The sequence below is a fragment of the Camelus ferus genome, chromosome 10 (assembly GCF_009834535.1).
Source record: "Camelus ferus isolate YT-003-E chromosome 10, BCGSAC_Cfer_1.0, whole genome shotgun sequence".
Classification (NCBI taxonomy): domain Eukaryota; kingdom Metazoa; phylum Chordata; class Mammalia; order Artiodactyla; family Camelidae; genus Camelus; species Camelus ferus.
Window position 1 is genome coordinate 60,371,148 of NC_045705.1, and position 26,636 is coordinate 60,397,783.

Here is a 26,636-nt window from a genome sequence, read left to right on the forward strand (position 1 = left end):
ATTTGCTGCTTGCTTCTCCTTTGATCTCTTATCTTTCTCCTCACTTCCCTCTGAGATCTTTTCCTCTGTGCTTTCTGAAACTCCTCTTCAGTGATTATAATATAAAGTCCTCAGCCTCTTTGCTATGTAACTGTAATATACAGCTGCTGGATGTAAGTGAAATAACTGGCTCTCTTCTGAAAGTGTCTCTTGCCCTGGAGCCTTCTTAAGGGGAGACTGTTTCTTATACCTCCCACGTCTCTGGATCTAGAGCAGGTGATGTCAGTTCAAAACTACGTCTCAGTGGCAGGTACCTAGTGTTTCTGACACTTTGAGTGGATCACTTTCAACACCTCCTTCTCTATATGATAAAATTGTTCTCAGTAATGATCATGAAATGAAACCAATAATAGTAATAGCCCTAAAAAAGCAGAAAGTTTTCTTTTATTGAAAAAAATATCCATATTATATGTTTAGTTTTTCTTTTGAACACAATTTCTGTGTGCCCATCTTCAGGGAGCAATTTTAAAGGTTTGTATTTTACTATACCTTGTTCAAGGCTGATTATAAGTATTTTTGTATCTGTATAACCTTATCCAAAACTACATCAGAAAAAAGGTAACTCAGAACTAAGAAAAATTGCACATTGTCATCATTGTTTATTTTGAATCCACTGTTTAAACATAGGAGTATATAACACCAGACAGTTGGGGACACAAACTGTGCCCAGAGGAAGCTTAGAAGATTCCAAACCATTTGAAACGTAGTCGAAATGGAAGTGTGTAGTTTAGTGCATGGTGTTGGACTGACTGTGCAACTAGATTGGTCTTCGGATTAACTGCCATGTAGATATGTGTATTAGAGTATACATAGTGAGAACATCCTCATTTGAAGGTTGCATATATATTGAAATCAAACCATCATGCAGCAATTGTTTAGAACTTAGATCAGTGAAAGTTTTTTTTTTTTTTTCCTGGGAGGATTATTTTATCAGTGGCATTAGATTTGTTGTTTTTAATCTATTTTATTATCATTTTAAAAAGTCTCTACAGATTTGCGCACCCCTTGCAGACTGCCCCCATCGTCCTGCCCTTGGTAGGCCACTGTCATTACTCTTCTACCCTGGTAGCATCACGCTTAGAGTTTCTCTCTTTTTGATACCCCGAATACCCTTATCCCATCATCCTTACCACTAACCCTCTTATCTGCTGGAAACAAATAGTTGGAAAGATTGGTAGCACTGTAAATTCACAGTCATCTAGTTCAGTTGGACTAATACATCATAGATATCTGATTTTCTTGCCACACAACTGTCCCAAACCCTATCTCTTTTTTCTGCATCCCCACTTTTCCCTTTCGTTCTTGATAAATGTCCTCATTTATGACTTCATAGAGAAAATAGAAGCTGCCAGATGGGAATACGTCAACTTTCCATCAGAACAGATCAGAGCCTCTTAGAATCATCTTCATCATCCTCAAAATGCTCTCTACTTTGTCAGCTCTGACCCCGCCCTCCAGTCTTCCAGCTAGTTCCTCTCAAAGTGCGTCTTTATAATCAACAAACTCTCCTGTATCTTCAGGCTGTTCTCAGGGAGAGTTCAGCCTACCTCTTGTCCTAACTGAACCTGAGTTTTCCCTGAGGACCCCCCTAGTACCCATTGGTGACTATCAGTTTTCTTAAATGCCAGTAGGTGTTCAGATTCAGGAGGTGAGATTGGGGTTTTCTTGCTCCTCGTTGCTTTTTCTAGAGCCTTACCTCTCTACCCTGTTGGCAAGTCAGACATACAAAATCCTATTCCTCTGAGGCATATGCTCTTCAACTATACCACTCTTTCCCCCACCGATCTCTCAGTTATAACCCCATCACTCATCATGTATTTTGGCGATAGAAGAAACAGATACCACAGGAAAGACAAACAGTCTTTCTGTCTGTGCAATGTCTTGCTATTATGGGTAACAACACACAGGTGGATGATTCATCCAACATCCTGGCCTCTTGGATCCCATCGTTTTTATTTACTCCCATGGTTACACTCTGAATCATGCCACCATTTCTGTTAGTCCACATCCAAAATCTGATTCAAGCATCTTGCTCCCTGTTGACTGTTCTTCAGCTTATATGTTCAGCCTCTTGTTCATTGCTCTTCTTGGTGACCTTTAGACCTGGCCCCTTTATCCAGTTTAGATTTTTTGGCCTATTTTTTAGTATCACCTTTGTCTTGCCCCCTGTGGCTTTTTGTCATTCTTACAGCCCTGCTGTCCATTTTCTCTGTACCTGCCATACCCAAGTAGACATCTGGAGAGTCACACAGCAGTATCATTATAAACTTGTGATTAACAACCACTCTGGGCTCTGAGTAGTGCTCAGCAGTTCTGTTACAGTTCTTTGTTCAAGTTGTTCTGCCATTTGATCAAACTTTCATTCATTTGAGCAAAACAAAACACTGAGTTTCTGATCCCTCCCCCTTAATCACCCTTCATTTCCAAACCATAACCAGATCTTTATGATTTATCTCCTAAAAGTCTTCCCAATTAGTGTCCTCTTTTCCATTTCTAATTAACCACCATGTTAGTCCAGGTAACCATAATCTCTCACCTAGGTTAATCACTGCAACAAGCTGGTCTCACCTTCTCCAAACTGTTCTCCACTGCAGTCAGCATAATTTTTTCAAAATGCAAATCTGCCATTGTCAGAAAAGTTCAAGGAGAGTTAATTAAAGGAGAAAGGTACGAAAGAAAATCTCAGCAAGTTATATCTTTGTTTAAAGTCTTTTGTGGTTTCTTCTTTTAGAAAAAAATAAGACTACCATCTGACGTGGACTAGAGGACACTGCATAATCTGCTTTCCTGTTCAACTTCAGCTTCGTCTCTTGCCAGAACTCCCCTCACACCAGCTATACTGGCCTTCTTTCAGTTCCTTGAAGCAGCATCCTTCCTCCTGCAACGGGTTCTTGATGTATGCTGCATCCCTTGGAACATTCCTTTCCTTAGCTCCTGCTCATCTTTGAGATCTCAGCTAAAGTGTCACTTTCTCTCAAATGTCTTCCTTGACTCTCTCAGTCTTTTGTCTGCCTCGTTTCTGGAATAGTGTTCCTTTCTTCAGAGTACTTAATTTATGAATTACGTATTTGTTAGTATGATTGTGTGAGCGATGTTTGTCTATTCCACTGTACTTTAAGTTCCATTGTCTGCATTTGCCCACCCTTGTATCTACCACCTAGCACTATACCTGGCACATGGTGTGAGTTTAGTGAAACTTTGTTGAATGAATAAACATCCATAGTGATCACTTGTATTCTTCCTGTTATAATGGGAGAGTTGGCCCCATTATATGCTGCCATCTATGCTCTCATCACCTGTAGGATAGAGAGCCTGTCCCCGCTCACCCTCTCAGGGCATTCTGCTGCACTTTGCTGTGTCCCTCTGGTTACTGAGCTCTCCTCTCGCTGTGCCAAACTTCACATCATCTTCATTTTCTCACTGCGTCACTCCTGAACTCATACCAGTCTTCCTTCATCTCCCGCTGCTTCATTTAAACTTGTGTTTACCATATTACCAAAGCTACCTACCAGTGAACTCATTTAATTGCATCCGCTAGACATGTTTTCATTCTGTTTTGCTTGACTAGTCGGCAGCATTTGACTGTTGTTGGTGTCTTCCTTCTTAAATGAACAATTTCTCCGTGCTTTTCTGGTGAGACTCTTGGTTTTCCTAGGATCTTTCTGAGCAGTCCTTCTCAGGCCCCTTTTCATCTCCCCATCTCTTGTCATTCTCAAGGCTCTGAAACAGCCCTCTTCTCTAGGATTTCTTTAGGCCATCTCATTCACACCTGTGGCTTCAGTTTCCATTTAAATTTTTGTAATTCTTTAATTGATATCTTTATCCCCAATTTCTCTCTTTACTTTATGTATAATAACTTTATATAAAATATATACTTTATTAGAGGGGAGGGTGTAGCTCATGTGGTAGAGCACATGCTTAGCATGCATGAGGTCCTGGGTTCAATCCCCAGTACCTTCCCTATTTAAAAAAATAATAATAAATAAATAAACCTAATTACCTCTCTCAGGAAAAAAATAATAAAAATTTTTTTAAATATATACTTTATTGAAGTATAGTTGATTTACAATGTTGTGTTAGTTTCTGATGTACAGCATAGCAATTCAGTTTTATATATATATATACACGTATCTATATTAGACACATGTACATATATCCACTTGAGCATTCCCTATCTCAGCTCATAGACACCACCATCTGCCTAGTTAGTCAGTTGAGAAACCAAAGGGCCATCTCAAACTCCTCCCTCTTCACCACTGTCACAACCATCTGTCACAAAGTTCTTTCATTCTATCTACAAATTGTAGCTTAAATCTTCTCACATATGCTTCACTCCACTACTGGAACCCTAATAAAAACCATCACGAGTCTGGCCTGGACCATTGCAGCAGCCTCCTAACCAGGTGTCCTTCCCCTTTATTTACTACACTATAGCCAGAGTGGTCTTTAAGAAATATAAACCCGTATTCTGTCACTCCCATGCTTGAAAAATCTTTAATGATCCTCCCATTGTCTTTAAGGATGTAGTCTAGATGTCTTGTGGCTTACAGGACCCTCTGCAGTCTGGTCTCTGCTCACCTCTCTGGCCTAATCTTCTAGCACTCATCCCTCATACTCTGTTCCTCACCCCAGCCCCAGCTGTCTATTTTAATTCACTTGTACTTTTATCAAAATTAAGATGACAACCCCATTTTGTCAGTTGCTTAGGCCCCAGACTTTGAAGTTACCCTTGACTTTCTCTGCCTCTCTTACCTCATTTAAGAGCTTTTGTGTCCTAAAAGTCTTCCCAATTAGTCTCCTCTTTTCCATTTCTAATTAACCACCATGTTAGTCCAAGCAACTAATCTGAACAGGAGAAAGTAAGTTGAGTTTGAAGTAAACTCATGACCTCAGAACATATTGAGTATATGTTGTCACATTTTTCTACAAATACAATAAGCAGAAGTGATCTTAATATGCACAATAAAAAATTTCAATTAACTATAGCTATATTCTCATCCCTAGTTGAGTCCTCAAAGAACCAGATGTGATGTGGGGCTCTGAAGGTGAAGGCCAAGAAACTATAACCAGTTTGGAGTCTTTTAAAAAATGATTGATTTGCGTACAGATGGCTAACAGGCACATGAAAAGATGTTCAGTATTGCTAATTATCAGAGAAATGCAAATCAAAACCACAATGAGATATCACTTCACACCAGTCAGAATGGCCATCATCAAAAATCTACAAATAGTAAATCCTGGAGAGGTTATGGAGAAAAAGGAATCCTCCTGCACTGTTGGTGGGAATGTAAATTGGTGCAGCCATTATGGAAAACAGTATGGAGTTTCCTTAAAAAACTAAAACTAGACTTATCATATGATCCAGCAATCCTGCTCCTGGGCACATATCTATAAAAGATGAAAACTCTAATTCAAAAAGATATATGCACCCCAGTGTTCACAGCAGCACTGTTTACAATAGCCAAGACATGGAAGCAACCTAAATGTCCATTGACAGATGAATGGATAAAGAAGATGTGGTATATGTTCAATGGAATATTACTCAGCCATAAAAAAGAAGGAAATAATGCCATTTGTAGCATCATGGATGGACCTAGAGATTATCATACTAAGTGAAGTAAATGAGACAGAGGAAGACAAATATCATATAATACCACTTATATGTGGAATCTTAAAAAAATGATACAAATGAACCTATTTACAAAACAGAAATAGACTCACAGACCTAGAAAACAAACTTATGGTTACCAAAGGAGAAGAGGGGAGTGATAAATTAGGAGTTTGGGATTAACATAAACACATTAATAAAAATAAAATAGATAACCAACAAGGATATACTATAGCACAAGGAACTATATTCAGTATCTTGTAATAACCTGTAATGGAAAAGAATCTGAAAAAGAATGTGTACATTCTTTATATATAGTTATATATATAAAATGAATCACTTTGTTGTACACCTGAAACTGATACAACACTGTAAACGAACTATAATGCAATAAATAAATAAATTAAATAAATAAATAAAATTTAAGTGTCTGATTTAAGGAGGAGAGGGAAGGGCTTATAATAATTGTATCTTTTGAAAATAAGAATGGTTCGAAATAAATTTCTTTTACAACTTTTTTCCAAATTGAGTGTAGCACAGTCTCCATATATACATACACACACATAAAATAATTTGAATGTATTATATATCCGATTTATATATATAGGTCTAACTTAAAAAGTTTATCCTACTTCAGACCATATATAGGAATCTTTTTCTGGCATCTCATTTACTAGCACTTCAGCAGGTCTACTTTGCAGCCTTAGCTGATGCCTCTCATCATGACCCTTTGGTGTTATACTTTGGAATATTTTCTTGGTTCCTGAAGGAAATAGGAGGTTATAGTCAATATATTTAGTTTTGCATATTCAGAATTACAGAATCTTGGAGGCGGATAAGCTATTAAACTTCATTGAACCCAGTGGGTCATCTGGTGTTTGATTCCCCCCATGTTAGCTTCTCGGGCCGCTGTAACAAATTACCACAGACCTGGTGATTTAAAATAGCAGAAATTTATTCTGTCAGTTCTGGGGACCAGAAGTCCAAACTCAAGGTGTCAGCAGGGCCATAATTTAATTTGAAAAAAATTTTAATATTGCTCATTTTAACTTCTTTTTCTGCAAAGTGTAATAATAGGAAATGTATAAATTCTTCCTCTAGTTATTTAATGTAATACTCTCTTAAGTGAATCCTATTTGTGGTGCTGAGGATATTTTTCTGGTTGTACTTGAATGACCACATTTCTGACCTAACCCTTCTACAGTTTGCTAATGAGATTCTCTATGTATATTCAATTAAGGTGCCTTTGATTTGTATCTTACGTCCTGATGGTAATAGGTTTTACCCTGTTAGACGGATTTAATTTTTCTAGATTGCTTAATAGATCTATAAATCCATGTACTTTTGCAAAGTAAGATGAATGTGTAATAGTTATAAGCTATTATTATTAGTATAATAATGTGACCCCTTAAGAATTTGAAAGCAATATAAGATGTGGACTCTGTCCTAATGTTTGATCTGTCTTAAAATTGCCCTATTTGAACCTTTGGCTCTAATCACTCTTTAGATTTGTTTAAATGGTACATACACACCTTGGGGCTCTTTCTATAAAGAAGTCCCAGTGAAGTAATAAAGTCAATGTTGTGAAGATTCATTTTTCAGGGTCTAGAGGCTTGATTTTCAGTGTACACTTATTTCAACTTACTTTTCCAACATTTGAAACAGTTTCTACATTTATAACTTGAAAGTGGAGATATTTGTGGGTTTGGAGAACTGTGCAGGTAGTCTAGATGTAATAGTTTATGGAATAACAACTATACAGTGTAGAGCTTTAGGACTCTAGTAGATTTCTTCAGCATATTCCTGTGTCGCTATATTCTTGCAATTATGTAGTTTCTTTGCAAGCTACCCCATACACATTTGAATGATTCCCAGATACCCTGTAAAAGCCTGGTGTGTTACACTTTGCTTATCCTGAATTTGCTTTGCTGTCATTTTTATGCCTCTCAATTTAGGGCCAAACCGCATGTCCTAGTTTATTTTTTATAGTTTCAATTAAATACAAAGCTCTATCTTCTTGGTGGGTGTGTGAAGCATTTGGTGTTCTGTTGTAGAGAATAAAGACAGTTCATGACCTTGCTCACTCCCCAGTGCCTGTAATTTTATAGCACAACAAATTTATCTTTTGGGCACTAGGTAATCAGCAACTTGAGAATTTAATATAAAGCTTTAAATTCTGTTTCCTTTCTTTTATTTTCCCTGGAAAACAGTATCCCCCAAGGTTTATGAAATCTATGTTTTCCCCAGGCAATTAAAACACAATTAAAATTAAGAATATCCAATAATTGTCACCTACCATTTATTTCAGTAACATTGTTTTATTAAGAATAATCATACATTGCAAAACAAGAAAGGTAAACTTTTCTTCTTGACCCTAAGTTGTGACTGATCTTTTAGTAGAGAAATCTGTTTCAGAGGTTAAAATGTATGCTTGGTCTTGAGAATCTGGGGGAAATACAGGTAGAATATATTACTAGGAAATTGTACCTAGAATGTAGGTATACTCTAACGTCTTCTTCTTCATTTGCAGCGGTAGGGAAAGGAAAATAGTGAGGGAAGCTTATTCCCTAAAATAACTCATCACCTGTATAAAGATCTACAGATCTCATGCCTTTGTTGCTTCAACGAGTCAAGTTAAAATGGAAAGTCTTATGAGAACTCTATGACATGAGTACATTGCCTTGGAGAAGTAACATCCAAATAGCCACCCCTACAAATGTGAATGAATTTTTGATGAATATTTACTCACATTGGTGCTGTTGATTTGACTGGCCACCTTAGAAGAAAGAGAAGTCTTTTATATTACTTTCATATCTGATTTTTTTCTTATTCTTTTTCTCCCATTTATTAGAAGTTGAGATGCCAGGTCCAAGATGTTAGGGGAAAAAAATTCTAGAATCTTAATCTTAGAGTGGTGAGTTTATGATATGTAAATAGGAGGCATAGTGGCCTCAACTCCTTGAGCTTACTGGGTTACTTTCTTATATATTAGTCCTTTGTTGGATGACCTATTCAATTTTTTCTTTGAAACAAAGTAGCCATCGTTCTGATTTGACTAATGTCATGAAGATATTAAGGTAATAGTTTGCAGCGACTGTAGCTAAGTGACTTAGTCCCAGTCTGCAGAAGTTTATGCTGTATCCAAGAAACTTCCGCTTTGTCGGCAACTTGAAGATTGTTATACTCAAGTTTTGGAAAACTTCTGATCCTACTTTACCTTTCTAGGTTTCCATTATACCCAAAAGGAGGGGAGAAGTTGCAATTTGATTATGGTGTCTATCTCCTGAACAAAAATATAGCACAGGTAAGTGACCCCTCCTCACCCCGTCCTACTTCCCACATACAACCTGCTTCCTTGGAGAGCTGACACTCTTTCTTTATAAATAAGTACTGCAGCTGACTCTTTTATTTAACCAGCGGTAATGCAAAGTTCTTTTTCTGTGGCCACAGTCTTCTTCTGTGCCATTATAAATACCACAGAAAAGCAATGGGTACAAATTGGAATCCTTCTGCTAAACCCAGAAGCCCTTTACTGCGTTGTGACTTGCTAGTAAGTAGACTACTTAAATGTGTGGGTTTTATCATCTGTTTGCCTCTAGCTTGACTGGTAGTAGCTTCCTTCTCATACAGCTTTCTTCTCTTAGGCAACTTCTAGGGACTTATTTTGCATGGGGAGTTGTTTACGGAGTAAAAGTTTAGTGACTTGGGCAAGTCCTTAATGGTCTCCTCATCTCTTATCCAGGGCCCCAGAGGAAAGACCAAGCACATTGCCCTTCCAACCCATCTTGGATTTTTCTGACTCTCCCAACATCACACCAGTTCATGTCTCACTTAATGTCTTTCCACATACCATGGGAGGACTACTGGATGCTTGGGTTTGCATTTTCCTGAAAGAAAAATGCAGCATTTCCTTAGCATACGTGGCTCTACTTTAAGAGGTAGACATTCCATAAATTTACTAGTTGTAAAGGAAGATCAGCTTCAGTGCTTTGTTTTTATTCAGACATCCTTCCAATTGAAATATCACATCAGTGAGATCCCACTGTTTGGCTGTTATGTAAAGGCATTATCAGCTGTATCCTCAGACCTTTCCTTTTTATAGAAGCAATAAGGTTTGTGATGCTTTTGTTTTTATGAGCCTGAGTTGCCTTTTATCTGTATGATTCTAAAGACTTCCTGAACAATGCCCTTATTTATTCCTGATGGATCTAGAATTATTCCTCCATATGGTGTCATCTTTGCCTCTCTTCCCCTCATCTAACCTCAGTTTAATTTTTTTAAAATTTGGTTTTTATTAAGACTCTGACACTTTTCTGATATTGGATCAAACTTCTAGTTTGCAGTTCTTGATTAATCATTTGCTTACAACCCCACACTCATAACTGCTTTTGCTGTTCCTGCTGTCCAGCACATGTTCTTCATTCCAGGCCAGCTGCCTTGCTCACAGCCTCTGGCCCATGACTCATCTTTCCATGTGCCATTCTCCCCACAACTGATGCTTTCCTTCCCTCCATTTTTGGCAGAAAAGTATCTCAGTCTAAGAAACAGGACCTTATTTTCCAGGCTGCTTATTAGCTCACACTACTGATCACAGTTGTCATACCATGGGAAAGGTAGGGCTTAGACAGAAGGGTGCATTAAGGCAGAAGAGGTGTTAAGTAAGTTAGAGAGCACCTCCAGTGAAGTCAGCCAAGGTGGAAGAGAGCACATGGACCCTGCAGTCCAGAGTCTAGGAGTCAGGATGTCAGGAAGATGGGCCTCACTCAGTAGAACTAAGTTCTGATCTGAGTTCATTCAGAGGGGTGCTTCTCTCTGTCCCATTTCTATTTCTTGCTTTAAGCACATAGATCCTAAGGTCAGAAGTCTATTGGAAGTTTCCAGGTGAAGCCTACTCTTAATTAAGGCTAGGGCTGAAATGCCTGGATTTCCTCATAAATCTAGCTTCAAACACACACTTGTGCATGCACGTGCATGCACGTACACTCCCACACACGCACACACACCCACGCACAAACACACTCTTAGTTCTTTCTGCTCAGGGCCCAATAGGAGTGGCAGAGTATGGTATAAAGAGGTGCTCAGAATAGTCCCACTTGCTTTGAGGTCAGGACCAGGAGGGAGGCCGACTGTGTGCAGCGGGAAATTTGGGGAGGTCAGCCCTCCACGTCACTCTCAGCTCCAGCACCTGTTTGGCCCTCCTTTTGGAGCACGTTCCAAGTAGCTGTTGATTTCATTCTGAACTGAACCAAAGCCACAAGTATGCTGAACTAGTTTTATTCATCTGTTTAAAAATGGATTACTTCTGGTAATTTTGTATCCTCTGCAACTTTATACTCTTTGAAATGGAGAGATTACATTTGTGTGTGTCTTTATGATCAGTAGGTTAACCACCCTGACTCCACAGGGAGCAGGTATCTTGCTCTCTGGTGTTTTATCATCACTGTTATGGCAGTTTTAAAAGGAGAAGACAGTCAACTTCTTATAAACAGACTTTCTTAGGTTTCGGAGTTCATTCAGGAAGCCTCTTTTGAGCATTTAGAAAGAAACTCTTAGCAAATTTGTGACCAACTCCATCTCTGTTCTGTCTCTGAACTGTTTCTTGGGGACAGTTTCATTTGGTCTTTAGCCTTATTACCATCACTTTATTACATTTCAATTTATAACAAATCAAAGAACCATTAGTTATTGTGGCTTCTAACCAGATATTGTATTAATAAGATATTTCCAGCTTGTGAAGGTTTATTTTTATATACATTTATACCGATATATGTTGTCAAAGGGGAGTTTGTCTTCTCAGCCAGTCTCATTTATACCCCATCTCTAGAGATGTGAACAAATCGTACCGTTAAAATGGCCCCACCTCAGTAATTTATAAGGCACGTTAGTGGAGGTGGATGAAAGCATTGGCATGTGTTAAAGTGCCAGAGAAAAAGGAGTGAAGTCATTTAATACTGCATCCATGACTTGGTTGAGGATTTGAATAGTCAATAGGACCTTTCATCACAACCAGAAGTAGTAGTAAAATCACTTTCTTGGTAGAGGAAATGACAGAATTTAGTAATATTTGTTACTTCAGTATTTGGGATCAGTCCAGCCCAAGATTTGAAAGCACAGACTTGGAAAGACAGGCCTTCAAGTCGAAATCCTCAAGTGTCGTTTGAAGAGCTGAGGGGTTTGGTAAGGCCTGCTGGCCCTTTTCCTGTCACTGCTGTCTAAAGGAGTGTGTGTGCTGGGCTGGGTATTGAAAGCAAATAGAGCAAAATGCCTTGTATTTAGCGCCATTTACTAATATGTTTCATGTGCTGGCCCCTTTGGCTGGAAATAGTCCTCCCTGATGGGCAGCCTGTCACACTGTAGGAATGGGTCTGGCACAGTTCAGGTACAGTGTAATTAACGCTGATTTGAAAAACCAGCTCCTGCCATAATTGTCAGTAAGTTGATAAGGACATTATATTAGTATTTGTGTATAGCACAGTAGTTTGCTTTTAGTTCCCAGAGCATAGAAAGTAGTAAATCAAAAGTTAACAATACTTTTACCTTAGGTTTGTGGAGAGCTTTTACTTTATAAGGTACATGCACATACATCTACGTGACCCTCATCATCACCCTGCAGAGTGAAAAAGGGCAGGTGCTGGTAACTGAACATGTAGACAGGATGGCTTTTGACATCTGTCCCTCCAGTGTCTTATCACATAGTCTGACAGCCTTGGCAGACGGTCCTTACTTCCATAACTTCATTGTTTTATATATTTCTGTCCTAAAAGTGCACAGAATCAAAGAAGATGACATTCCCAGCTAGCAAAGGAACTGAAAGTTCTTTGAAAGCAGAGACAATAACTGTTTTGCACATAATGATATTTCCACTAGTAAGCACAATGCTGGAAACAATGTCAGTTCTCAAAACAGGTTTAATGCATGAATGAATGAATGAATGGTGATAATAGCATCATCACATGGCTAAGAAACTGAGATCCAGAGAAGTAAAGTGACTTGCTTAAAATTGCTGAATTAGTTGATTCAACAAGGATTTGTTGTGCATCTACTGAGTGCTATATATACTGAATTAGGGCTCAACTGATTGAGCAGTGAATAAGACACCCAAGAGCCCTGCTTCGTGAATAAGCTAGACACTAGTGGACAAATATTGTATGATTCCACTTATATGAATTATCTAGATTAGACAAATTCATAGAGACACAAAGTAGATTAGAGGTTACCAGGGGCTGAGGGAAAGGGGAACTGGGGGAGTTATTACTTAATGGTTACAGTTTCTATTTAGGATGATGAAAAAATTTTGGAAAGAGATAGTGGTTATGGTTGTACAACATTGTGAATGTAATTAATGCCTCTGAATTTTACACTTAAAAATGGTTAAAATGCAGGGGTGGGGAGTATAGCTCTGGGGTAGAGCATGTGCTTGGCATGCGTGAGGTCATGGGTTCAATCCTCAGTGCCTCCATTAAGAGGGAAACAATGCTTAAAATGGACAGATTTTCTGTTATATATTTTACCACAATTTAAAAATTTTTAATATACCAAAACCCATTGAATTGTTTGGTATGTGAATTGTATTGCAATAAAGCTGTTAAAAAAGAAGGCCCCTGCCTTATAATCTAATGAAAAGAGGCAGACAATAAACAAAGTAATTTTAGATTGTAATAAGTGCTGTGTTGGAAACTGATTAGGGGATATAATCGGAAATAACTGGAGTGGGTCCTACTTTACTTTAGATAAAGTCGTCAGATAAGCTTTATGGAGGGAATAATAATTGAGCTAAGACATGGATGATGACAAGGAACCAGCCATGCAAAAAGCTCGGAAATAGTAAATCCCTTAAGGCCATGGAACCCACTAGTGCAAAGGCCCTGGGGTAGGAAAGAGCTTGTGTGTTCAGGTGACAGGTAAAAAGCTAATGTGTAAGGAACATAGAAATTAAGGGGAGAAGTAGCCAGGGAATATATTATATGAGGCCTTAGAAATTACAGTAAAAGCTATGAGTTTTATTCTAAGTACAGAGGGAAACCAACAAATAATTTAAGCAGGAAAGTGGCTTGATTTGATACGTTTTTCCAAAGATCACTCTGTCTGCTCTAATGGATTGCAGGGGACTAGAAGAGAAGTAGAGTTTCACCTTAGAAGGCTACTTTAAAAGACCAGATGAGGGTTAATGGGAGCTTGGACTAGAATAGTAGGTGTAGAGATGGAAGAAGTGAACAGGTTTAAAATACATTATGGGTATTCAGCATCACTAATCATCAAGGAAATGCAGGTCAAAACCATGAGATATCCCTGTTAGAATGGCTATCATCAAAAAGATAAGGAATAAGTGTCGACAAGGACACAGAGAAAAGGGAACCCTGTTCACTGTTGGTGGGAAAACAGTGTGAGGTTCCTCAAAAAATTAAAAATAAAGCAACCATAAATCCAGCAATTCTACTTCTGGGTATTTGTCCAAAGGAAACCAAAACACTAACTTGAAAACATACCTGCACAACCATGTTTATTGCAGTATTATTCATGATAGCCAAGACATGCAAATAACCTAAGTGTCCACCAAGGGATGAATGGATAAAGAAAACATGTAAGTGAGTTGGTTGACCTAAGATAGGAAAAAGGGCACTTTCAACAAACTCATAGTTTCAAAATAAAACAAAACGAAAAGACAAAAACCAGTTTCACTTAAGAATGCCCTTGATAAAGCAGTAAAAAATATTAATTATATTAAATGCTGATCCTTGAGTACAATTTTCTTAGTATTCTGTGTGATGAAAAGGAAAATATGCATAAAGCACTTCTCTGTACCAAAGTATAATGGACGTTTCAAGGAAAAGCATTTGTGCAGTTGAGTAGCAACCAACTATACGGACTTAGGTATTTGGCAGACATTTTTTTTTCAAAAATGAATGAAGTGTGAGCCTTTGTCTTAAAGAAAATCAACTGATGATGAAATTCAAGATTTTGAATGACAATAGTATTTCAGAAAACTTGTATTTGCCACCATGACATTGACAGCTGTCAATGTCATTCCTTAAAGATGTTTTTGATGAAGTGTTGGTAGTGATGTTTAACAAATGTGGTTTTTAAATATTTTATAATGAATGTGTCAGCATTTAAAATCTATATAACTAAGTGATTCAGTGTTTTCCAAATGACCAGTGTATGTTGCTATGAAATCATGAACAGGTAGAGATCTCTTCACAGTGCAAAAAAACCCAGTGGATTTTAATGCAATAGATGTAAAAAGTGTGTTGATACGTTTTCAGATTCTACATTGCTACTAATCTTTAAGAAACTGCTGCTTGTTAAGTTTGGAGGTAGTATCAGAGAAGAATATCTACAATTATCTGAAAAAAGCTATAAAATACTCCCTTCTTTCCCAATTACATATCTACATGAGGCTGAATTTTCTTATGAAACAACATAAAGTAAAATGAATGCAGACGAATATATGAGAATCTAGCTGCCTTCTGTTAAGGCAGACATTGCAAAAAAGACTTGCAAAAATATAAAACAATTTCACTCATCTCACTAAATTTCTTTTTTGGAAAATATGCTTGTTTTTCATTAAAGGATTATTTATATTAACAAGTAGTAAATTTCTATTGTTATTTTTAAGTGAATTAATAAATATTTAAATATTTTTCAATTTTAACTTCTAATATGGTAAATATGGAGATGTGTGACCTACATAAACAGAAGCTTCCTCAATAAAGTGTAAAGAATCTTGAGACCAGAAAGGTTGAGATCCACTGCCCTAGAGAATGTGACCATCCAGGTTTCCTAAGAAACACCTCAACTGCTCAGAGTCTGATAAACCAAGACACATGTGTCAGCTCCCCACATGTGGAGACATTATATAAGAGGCCTACCACTTTGAATTCTGGTAATACTGTGCAATACAAGTCATAAGGCCAGCACTTACCAGTGGATTCTCTTCTATTGCTTTTGGGTTTTCTCGAGCCAGGCCTCTTCTCTCCCTTCTTGAAAGCTCAGGGACTTAAGAGTAATACTTTGAGGATATAGTTTACAAATACTAATGACGACTTACACTTGTACTGAACTTAATGGCTTTTGGTATACTTACACTTCTGTATCTCACTTCATACTCTGTGAAGTCTGTTGACCACATCTATCTTTAGATAAGAGATTGGGTTACTGCTACACCGTGCTATCCTCCCGAGGATGACAAAGCCATTTAATGGCAAACAGAATTCAAGTCCAAGTTTTCTGAGGTCAAATTCAGCTATATCCCACTAACTTTGTTTCTTCCTCTTTTTTCCTTTTTAATGTGGGCATTATTACAATCTTATGAGGTCGATAAGGCGCTGTTATCTGCCTTTTACAGATGAGACCCCCGAAATCAGGAGTTAGGTTGAAGAACTGGGATTAGATCCTGGAGACTTCACGGCCTCTCTTCTTTTTACTCTATTACCTCTCTTTTTTCTCAATTTACTTTAAGACTTCATAGAAAGTAAAAGTAGCTTCTCCTTCCAAAAACAGTTGGAAACTTCTGTTCTGCCAGGGACAAGGTCTTTCTGTAAACCTGACTACTCATGGGGCCCACAGTGCACAGCTATTTAGAAGGGATCAATGCCAGCTTACACGCAGCGGCTTAAATTCATGTCTGTTTCTTCAACATACAGTTCAATGTATGTGACACATGAGGAGAAAGTGCATTTTTATTTTCTTAATTCTTCTTGGAATCAAGAATACAAATACCAAGGATGTTTTCATAGACAAAATGCCTTTTTTTCCCCTGCCACCTACAAAATTGTCAATAATATTGTAGAAACTATTTTTTCAAAAGTCCTGTATCTTAAAAAACAACAATTTACTGAGATATAATTCACAGACCATACAGTTAACCCATTTATAATGTACAATTCAGTGGGTTTTTTTTTTGTAATATTCAAATAGTTGTACAACTATCACCACAGTCAGTTTTAGAACATGTTTTTCACCCCAAAAGAACTGAACGCATTAGCAGTTACTCCCTGTTCCCCTAAAACTTCCATCCCTAGGCAGCCTCCATTCTACTTCTGTTTCTGTAGATTCCCCTGTTCTGGACACTTCATGGACTGGAATCAAATATGTAGTCTTTGTGACTGGCTTCTTTGCCTTAGCATAGGTTTGCGGTTCAGCCATGTTGTAGCATGTCTCAGTCATTCCTTTTTTTTTTTTAAACTTTTGTTATTGAATTATAGTCATTTTACAATGTTGTGTCAAATTCCAATGTAGAGCACAATTTTTCAGTTATACATGAACATACATATATTCATTGTCACTTTTTTTTCACTGTGAGAGTCATTCCTTTTTGTTAACAGATCGTTTTGGCAATTTGAAGATGTATATGGATAGACCATATTTTATTCATCCCTTCATCAATTGATATACATTTGGGCTGTTTACACTTTGGGGCTATTAAGAATAATGCTGCTGTAAGCATTCATGTGCAAGTTTTTTGTGGGGCATGTTTTCATTACTCTTGGGTATATACATGTGAGTGGAACTGCTGAGCCATATAGTAACTATGTTTAACACTTTGAGGAATTGCCAGACTATTTTCTAAAAGCAGTTACACCATTTTACATTCCCACTAGCGATGTATAAAAGTTCCAATTTCTGTCTTTTTTATTATAGCCATCCTCCTAGATGTAAAGTGGTATCTCATTGTGGTTTTGATTTGAATTTCCCTAAAGGCTAATGATGTTAAGCGTCTTTTCATGTGCTTATTAGGCATTTGTACATCTTTGGAGAAATGTCTGTTCAAATCCTTTGCCCATTTTTAAATTGAGTTATTTGTCTTTATTACTGAGTTGTAAGAGGTCTTTATATAATCTAAATACAGGTCTCTTCTCAGATGAATGATTTGCAAGTATTTTCTGCTATTTGCAGGTTGTCTTTTTCACTCTCTTAATACTATCTGTTGAAACACAAAGGTTTTTAGTTTTGATGAAGTCTAGTTTTTAATCTATCTTTTCTTTTTCTTATGCTTTTGGTGTCACATTTAAGAAAGCTTAGCTCAAGTATTTTTGGGTTTCTTCTGTGTAGTTTAGCTTGCAAGTTTAGGTCAGTGATCCGTCTTGAATTAATTTTTTTTTTTTTTTGATATGGTGTAAGGAAGGGGTCCAACTTCATTCTTTTTTTTTTTTGTGGATATCCAGTTAGTCCAGAAAGTTTTGTTGAAAAGACTGCTTATTCATTAGCCATTGAATAGTTTTGGCACTCTTGTTGAAAATGAATTAACTATAAATGTGAGGATTTATATCTGAACTGTAAATTCTATTCTGTTAGTCTGTATATCTGTCTATGTGAGCTCCCTGGGCATGTTTCAGATGTTCAGTAAATATTTGTTGAAAGAGTGAGTGGTGAATGAGTTAGTCAAGAGATTGTTCTTTCCTCTTTAAGATTGATAGTTAACTTATTTCTATTTAAATATATGTGTATTTAAATACATCTTGATTTATGTCTATTTAAATGGAGGCTTCAATTGAGGTAGAAAAATTACATATATATAGAGAGAGAGAGAGAGACAGACAGACAGAGAGAAAGAAAGAAAGAAAGAAAGAGTTGTTTTCCAAGATTTCCATTCTGTGTTTAAAGCGATAACGTACTACCTTTTTGTAGTTTAAAGTGACTGGTGAAGTGTTCTTTTATTTTTTTTTTAAAGACCCATATCAGCTATTATCAGGTTACTAGACATTTTTAATGATATATTGGCTGTGATCACTGTACTTTCAAATGCTTAGAGTGATAAATTAAAAAGACAAAATAATTTATTTTTACCTCAGTTGGACATTTTCTCCCACTTTAAACTGAAACCAGAAATCCAATGCCAAAAATATCTTTCCAAATGAAAAATGAGACAGTTTTAACTTATATCTACATAGCTTACTTTAGAGTACACAGATTTTCACGTACATTACCTCTTTTATCCTCTGCAAAAGCCCTAAAAGTGTTGGTATGATTATCCCCATTTTACATTTAGAGAAACTGAGCCTCTGAATAGTGAGCAAAGAAACTCAGACTCTAATCATCTGATTCTATGTTCAGGTCTGTGGCTACCTAAGTATAAATTTAACACCTTACTTGGTTTAAAATCTTAGATAACTTCTATCTCTTCCTTTATCCCAGTTGTTTTAAAAGATGCACTTTAGCCTTGTATTTTGTATATTTTAATATTTTGAGCTGGCAAATTTTTCTCTTCAATTAAATAAGTTGTTTATCTGGTAATGCTGTTAGCCTTTTCCAAGGTATCACTATGACTGACATTTGTTGCTGGGAGAAAAATATTTGAAGAATGCACCTCAACTGAAATGAGATATATAATGCTTAGTTCAGAGAAGGTAGAATATAAATTCTGTTTTTTATGGCTAAGCCTCATGAAATGAACTACGAGAAATAATATGTATGAAAAGTGAATTTGTTCTGATTTTAGTTGGCATCAAAGGGACCAGCATAGCTTAGGTGTAAAATATTTAAAGAAATGAACTTCAAAAAATTGTTATATGTAAATTTTGGTGTCTACTAGAGAAAAGCATTTTAAAATGTGCTGACTTGGAAGGATAGGAAGGATAAAATTAGTGTCCTAATTAATGTAAATTGTCAAGGGAAAGGCCAAAATCCTGGAATAAATGAACTAAAATAAACATAGCATAGCTTAGTATTTAAGGGCAAGTACTACTAGACTGCGAAGTTCCAGTGCCAGTTCTGTCACTTTAGCTATATGATTTTAGATAAGTTACTTAATCTCTCTGCTTCAGTGTCCTTATCTGTAAAATAAGGGTAATAATACCTATAATTATAGGTATAATTCCCATCTCTTAGAGTTGTTGAAAGTATTACATAATACTTATAAACCATTTAGAATAGTACCTGGAACAGAGTTAGTGCTTAGTTTTTGCTAAATAAATAAAATGCAAAATGCAATATAATCTTTGTGATAAAGAAGTCCCCAACATTCTGCAAATACAAAATAAGATGTGGAAGTAAGATTACAAGCTAAATGCAAGTTAAGACAAAGTAAAAGTTTATGGGGGAGTTGCCTTTTTAACTGCATCAGTGAGGGTACCATGTATAAGGAAGGAACAGTATTAGGACACCTTGTTCACTGTCAGTGAGCTTTCAGTTTCAGGTTAATGTTTTTTCTTCTGGTTTTTTTTTTTTTTTCCAAAATAGAAATAAACTCTTTATCATATAAATGATTCAATTGCAATATAAATTTGTTTTTAAAATACAGCAAACATTAAGGAAAAAATTAAAACCACTTGGGTTCTACTACTCAGAGATAACCATTGTAATATTTTAATGAATATCTTTCTAAACATCTATGCAAATATACATACATAAATTAAGTAGGTAAAATTTTACATAAATGGTTTCATACCGTGTGTTCTGTTGTGTGTCCTACTCTTTTCATTTAACTACATTGTGAAGATAGTTACATGTTGATGAATATAGTTGTATAAAATTGTGTTGTCTGCATTGCATTCTGTCGTGTGGACATATTGTAATTAACAGCTTCCTTGCTGATGATCATTCAGATTATTTCCAAGATTTCCCTGTTATGAACAACATTGCAATAAGGGAAGCATCCTTCTACTTAGATAGTTATACCTGTGTTCTGTTATTTCTTTAAGATGAGTATCTAATTGCTAGGTCAAAGAATACATACATTTTAAAGTTTGACATATCTGATTCTTTATCTTCTTGCCAGTATATTTTGTTATTAACCTTTTTTATATGAAAGAAGACAATATCTCTGTGCTTTTATATATAGCTCTTTGATTATTAGTGAATGTTAAGTTCAGGCATTTCACATATATATATTTGCTGTTTCAAGTTTTTTTGTGAATAACCAATATCTTTTGATAAATATGCCTTCTTAGAAATTACAGGTAGACTGTAGAACCCCTAAAATGATATAAGATATAAGGAAATATTACATAGGCTTTGCAACTAAGGGTGCAGAATTTGCTGAGTCACAGACTTGTGTCAGTCTTTATTTCTCTGTTTTTACCTCCTTTCTTCCTCCCTAGGGTTGTCAGTTCGCTTGCTCTGTAAGAGTCTACGGCAGTAGGGCAAAGGTTGGACCAAAGACAGCTTTTGGAAAAAGCATCTTAACTCTGATCTGCTGCCTGGCTGCTTTCTTCATTCTTTTCCTCTGCTTGGCACTTTTCGTCTGTTATAAAATGTTTCTTTTCTTTCATTTGAGTCCTGTGACTGGTATGACGATTTCTATTTATTCTCTTGCTGTTTCTGTGGCTCCAAGCAGGGCTGATTGACCACTTACTCTGTGTCAGGAGCTGGGCTGGGCACCGGGGAGACAAGGATGAATAGGACTTGGTTCCTACACCTGGTGCTCACCTTCTCTCCAGGGTGGCATTACAAGTGAGGTGTGTGCTGATAATAGGTGTGCAGGTAAAGTTCTTTGGGAAGTATTTCTAAAGGACACATTCACACTGGGTCTTTAAGGCTGAGTCAAGGTTTGTTTTGAAAGAAGAAGGGGGGAGGACAAGGGGAGGGGAATGTCAAGACTCCAGGCAGAGGTACTAGTGTGAGCAGAGCTTGAAGGTGACATGTACCCTGGCATCAGTCGCTGGCTCTCCCCTGGGCCTCTTGATGACATAACTGTGTTCCTAGGCAGTAAAGTTTCCTCCTCACTGTCTCCTCATCTGCATTTATAGGCTACGACATCTTACCTTTTCCTGAGACATGGCATTTTCCATCAGGTGGAATATTGCATCCCTGGAGGGCTCTTGCAAAATTTAGCAGTGTTCTTTCTGTTTTGCTACAAGTAAACTATTAGTAAACATTCAATGTGATATTTTAAACTCATAATGAAATAAAGTGAGACCATTTTAGAATTTTAAATTTTAGAACTGTATTTTTTTTAATGTGGTGCTATATATTCAAGGTATTAAAAGAAGAAATACAAATCTCTTACTCTGTTCATCCTTATAAAAGCAGAACTGAGTCAGGCTGTGACTCACCTACCTGGATTAAAGCATCGTAGATTGGGCTTTGAGCATTAAACTTTTATCCCTCCTCTACTGCTTAGTGTAATAGTATACATATGATAATAAAAATGTTTATAGTTTAGCATTGTACAGGTCACAGGGTACTTTGCCTTATCATCCCCCATAACCCTAGGAAGTATAACATTATTGTTGTCCTCTTTTGCTGTTAGGGAAACTAAGCTCTGAAGAAATTAAATTCACTTCTTCAAAGTCTCACAGATCTGTTAAGTGGTAGAGTCAAAACCTGAGCCTAGGTCTTCTGATTCAAAGTCCAGACTCTTTAGCTTTTAGGGGAGGCTAGCACAGTTGATTTGAGATTCTAGATTTTGTAACTTTTAATACTGTGTTTTGCTAATTTATCTTTTAATAAAAGAGAGGGGGGAAAAGACAGTTATCCTCTCTAACAGACCAGCAGTTATCTGTGAATAAACCCAAATCAGTCCTGTATTTAGAGTAATAGATTTGTAGGTACTTGTAAAAGTTGTCAATTTAAAAGATATATATATTATAAACTCAGGCTAGCATTTTACATTTGAGTTACTTAGGTAGATACAATGGAAGGGATTAAATGTTGTCACTCATGGACTCCAAAAAGGTGGATGAAATGCTTTAAGGAAAGAACACAACACCAATAATTAGAAATGTTGATGTTCTATTCTGTCTCTTTTAACTTGCTGGTATCTTCGGCAAGTGGTTTCTTTCTGTTGGGGCTTCAGGCTTCTCACTGAGAGAATGAAAGGGTTGAGCTTTATGTACGCTGAGGTCCAAATAAGTCCTAATATTTTTGAATCTGTGCTCCTTAACTTTACTACTCATATTCCAGGATTCCAGTCTGCTCACTGCTTTTCTTTAAAACATCACCTTCAAGTTTTTTGACTCACCAACTTACTTACTTGACAACATGATTAAAAAGATTTTAAGATTCTCTTTATATGTATTTTCATGTTTTACAAACAGTGAATATGTTGGTGATTTTGTTTGTAGCAGATAAGCAGAGTTTATGGAGTACCATGCCAGCTAAATAATGGGTCAGTATAAGTCCAGTATAATATGGATTTATAATAATAATGGTAATAACCACCATACATTTAAGTAGTGCTTTACAGTTTGCAAAGAGCTTTCACACAAAAAGCTCATAATTGATCCTCACAATTTTTTCCTTGGGGTAGATTTGATAAGTTTCACCTTTGATTTACTAATTCTTCTTAGGAACTCTGTCATAAGGAAATAATTCTAACTTCCTGACAACAGTTAAAAGACATTTATCATTCTGAAAATAGCTATCTATAAGTAGATTAAATAAACTGAGGAACATCCATAGTCATTAAAATTTTCATGAAGATTAGATAATAATGTAGAGTACATTTGTTATTAGTGGAGAAAGGAGGGTATGAAGTTGAATATATATACTGCGATTACAGTTACTAAAATAAAAATGTTAATGGTACCAAACATTTACCCTTTATGTAGGGGGAGAAACACTGCCCAGATATATGCCCAGAATTGTGTTATGTGCTTGTGTTGTGGGAGAAACACAAAAAAATTCTCTGGGCCTCAGTGTCCCTGTTTGTATAACAGGGCTCACAAAGCTCATTGTACGACAGTGTTTTTGACTTTTTCCAGACTGCTCTAAGTCATTTCTTTGTCCCCACTGTGTCCCCATTATAGATAATTACTGTATCTCGTTGTTTCCGGACTGTCTTGCAAGGCAGCTGAGTGTCTTAGAAAGAGCCCTAGATTGTGTTATAGCCTCTAATCAAAGAATTGCCTCTAGGTGAGGGACGGTGTAGCTCAGTGGTAGAGTGTGTGCTTGGCATGTATGAGCTCCTGGGTGCAGTCCCCAGTGCCTCCATTTAAATACGTAAATAAATAAATAAATAAACTGAATCCCGCCCCCCAAAAGAATTGCCTCTTAACTCTTTGGTTCTCTAACTCACCAAGCCTCTTACTCATCGTGACATTAAGCGAGTCTCTTAATCTTTCTAAACCCTACCTAGATCCTTTTAAAATAAGAAAGCTGAAGTAAACAACCTCTTCATTTCCTTCTAACAATAAAGTTCTATAATTCCTCACAATCTTGTTTTGAGCACATGCGTAGTAAAAACAAAACACACAATAAATTGGTTACTCTTAAAGTAGCAGTGATGGGAGTGTATATTGATAAAATCATTTTAGGAAACAATTTGACATTTTCCATTTGTCTAGCTTCACAAATAAGAATGTCTGCTTTTATTGATTACCTATATGCAAAGCATTTTTTACTCTTTATCCCTAATTTTCACAATAACCCCTTTAAGTTTTTATTATTATCCTCATTTGTACTCGGTTTAGTAATTAATTACATAACTCCTTGGTAGAGGAGGAATTTTAACTAAATCACTGAAACAAATACGTATGGACTATTTTTGATATGTTTTTCTCCTTCATATTATGGAAAGATAAATTGGAAACAATTTTTGTCACCATTTAAAGATAAGTAATTTAAAAATAAGCTCTGAATAAATCAGTAGACTGAGTTTTAGATAGACAGCTTTTCTTTAAAATGTGCCTAAAAGTCTGGAAGATTTCCCAGATGCCTGGTAGTATGTGAGTTTGTGGGTACTTGGGCATTTACCACTCATACGTCAAGCCCCTACACTGAGTGTTAAAACTGAACCTAATTAGAAGAGAAAACGAGAGAAACAACACCTGTATTTGTGATATACTAATTGTGGCGGTCACTTTACCCAAAGTTCGCTGAACTATAGCCTCTAAACTAACCACAAAAAGGAAAGTACTTTCTCTAGCTTAGCCAAAAAAATTTTTTTTTTAGATTTAGTTTGTAATGTCACTTAGGATTCTTCCTAAAGGCTTGTGAACCTTCACTTTCTTTTAATAAGCCTTCATACTGACGGGGTCCCCTGAGAATGAAATCATCTGAGCGGAATGTGCCTGTGTCTTAAAATCTGATAAACGTCACTTCATGGTATTTAGGAGATTAAAAGAGACTTAAAACACGTAAATGTTACTTTCAGGTTATTATAGCCAAGGAAGCCTGTGGCCCAGCTATCAAAACAGCTTAGCTTCAGCAAGTTCTGAGCAGTGGGCTTAGCCAAATTGGTTAGCCCACTTTAGGACTGACTGTACTGTCACTTAAGTTGACCCTTAACTTATGATATAGAATATGATCATTTCAGCTCTGAGACACATTTATGTGTCCCTTTGCCTCAACACTAATTCATCATCTGCTTTATAGTAATTCCACCCAGACGTCACCATCAAGTCCACTGGAGGCTACTAAAGGATGTGAGGGATATATTTCCTCATCAGTGACATTAGTTTATATCTCCTTATTAAGATACCCATTAAATTCATACTGGGAGAGATAACACGAACACTAATGCACTTTACATCTTCCATCAGTGCTTTTTATTTATTTCTATAAAGGAGTTATTAATATCTGAATTTCAGAGTACAAGAGAACGCAAAGCTTTTAGTAATGGTCTATAATCTTTTACTCTGGTAAGATGTGAGAGATGTGAAAAGCAAAGACATCCATTATTATGTTGTCATTTTTATTCTCTTTCCCTCTCTAAAACATAGCCATTAAAATGTACATAATACCATTTATTTTAAAAGTTAGTTAATATCTCTTACTTTTATACAATCTCCTCTTTGAAACAAAATATATTATCCTAGTTTCCCTGTACTTTATCTTTATAAATTATCTTTGTTTTCTAAGTTTAATTTGGAAGTTAGAATATGTACAGAGTTTTGTGTATCTTTTATGTGACAGCCAGAAAGTATTCACTGAGTGTACTGTGCGAGGCTCTGATGAGTGAAGGGGTATAAAAGAAAATGCCCCATGTGAAAAATAGTCCACATGTATATATGATCTCACTATTCTGATGAATTCCCCACCACACTGCCTTAATCAAAATAGATATTCAATAAATACCTCTTCAGTCCCATTCATTAGTATGTCCATTTGAGACACTTGGCAAAGTTGCTAATGTGACTTTCCATTTGAAGAATCCATAAATTATTGAGGGCCCATAGCAGCAACATGGTCCCCTTCTGTTTTGCTTTGGGGTTTTGCTACCATTGCTTTTTCAAAACTGGTGGTATGAAGTGATTAATGCCACGAAGTGGCAATTTGGCAAATTTCCTAACACACACATTTCTTTTAGTCTCACTGCCACCATCATTACCTTCCACCTTTGGTCCCGACTTTGAGTGTGTTATCTCAGGTGCACAAAGAAAGTTAGGCAATGGCACTTTTTTAGTTTGCTGCTAGTACCAAACTTTCTTTACTGTGAATAAAGCACAATATCTTAGACTCACGGTAGTTAATTCTATGCTAACATTCCCCTCCCCACTAATAATCACATGGTTGAGTACCAGTACCCACAGATCTGCATTAGTTTAGATTCAACAAGAGGTAGACTGTAAGAGAGGATTCGATGTACAAAAGATTTATTGAAGGTGGGAATGGAAGAAGGTGGGAAGGGCCTTCAGACTGCAATGCAGATGTGATACTTGTAGAAGCAGAGAGGGAAGGAAGGAGGGCTGGGTAGGAAGGGTCCTGGACTGCGACTCAGTTCTAAGGAAGGTTCATCCAGCTTGATAGGAAGTCCTCAAGCCAAGGGTGCCCATTGGAGGAGCCCTGTGTCTCACCCAGTGGGCCTACCTTAGCACCAGTGCTGTGCTTGGTCGCTGGCTGGGAGCAGCCTGAAGGAAGTATGGCTTGAATGCAGTGAGGATCCAGAGGCGCAGTACTTGGAGCCGCCAATTAATTATCTTCTCTGCTGCAGAAGATCTAAGGGACACATTTTATGGCTTCTCTACCAGTTGCATGAATTCAGATAAGTTTAGCACCTCTCTGAACCTCAGTTCAGACTGTAATACTGCCAATGCGGGGTTATTGTAAAGGTTAAATAATATATTTTAAAAACTTGGAACATGATAATACTTAATAAATGTTTGTTCCC

General features: G+C 36.7%; 1 protein-coding gene across 1 annotated transcript in view; it reads left to right on the forward strand.

Moving 5' to 3' along the window:
• UVRAG (UV radiation resistance associated) overlaps positions 1-26,636 on the forward strand; it is a 254,326-nt gene that overhangs the window by 179,361 nt on the left and 48,329 nt on the right. The window contains exon 13 of the mRNA XM_032489420.1: positions 8,873-8,951. Coding sequence (XP_032345311.1) covers positions 8,873-8,951 — 79 coding nt within the window. The remainder of the gene's footprint in view (positions 1-8,872; positions 8,952-26,636) is intronic.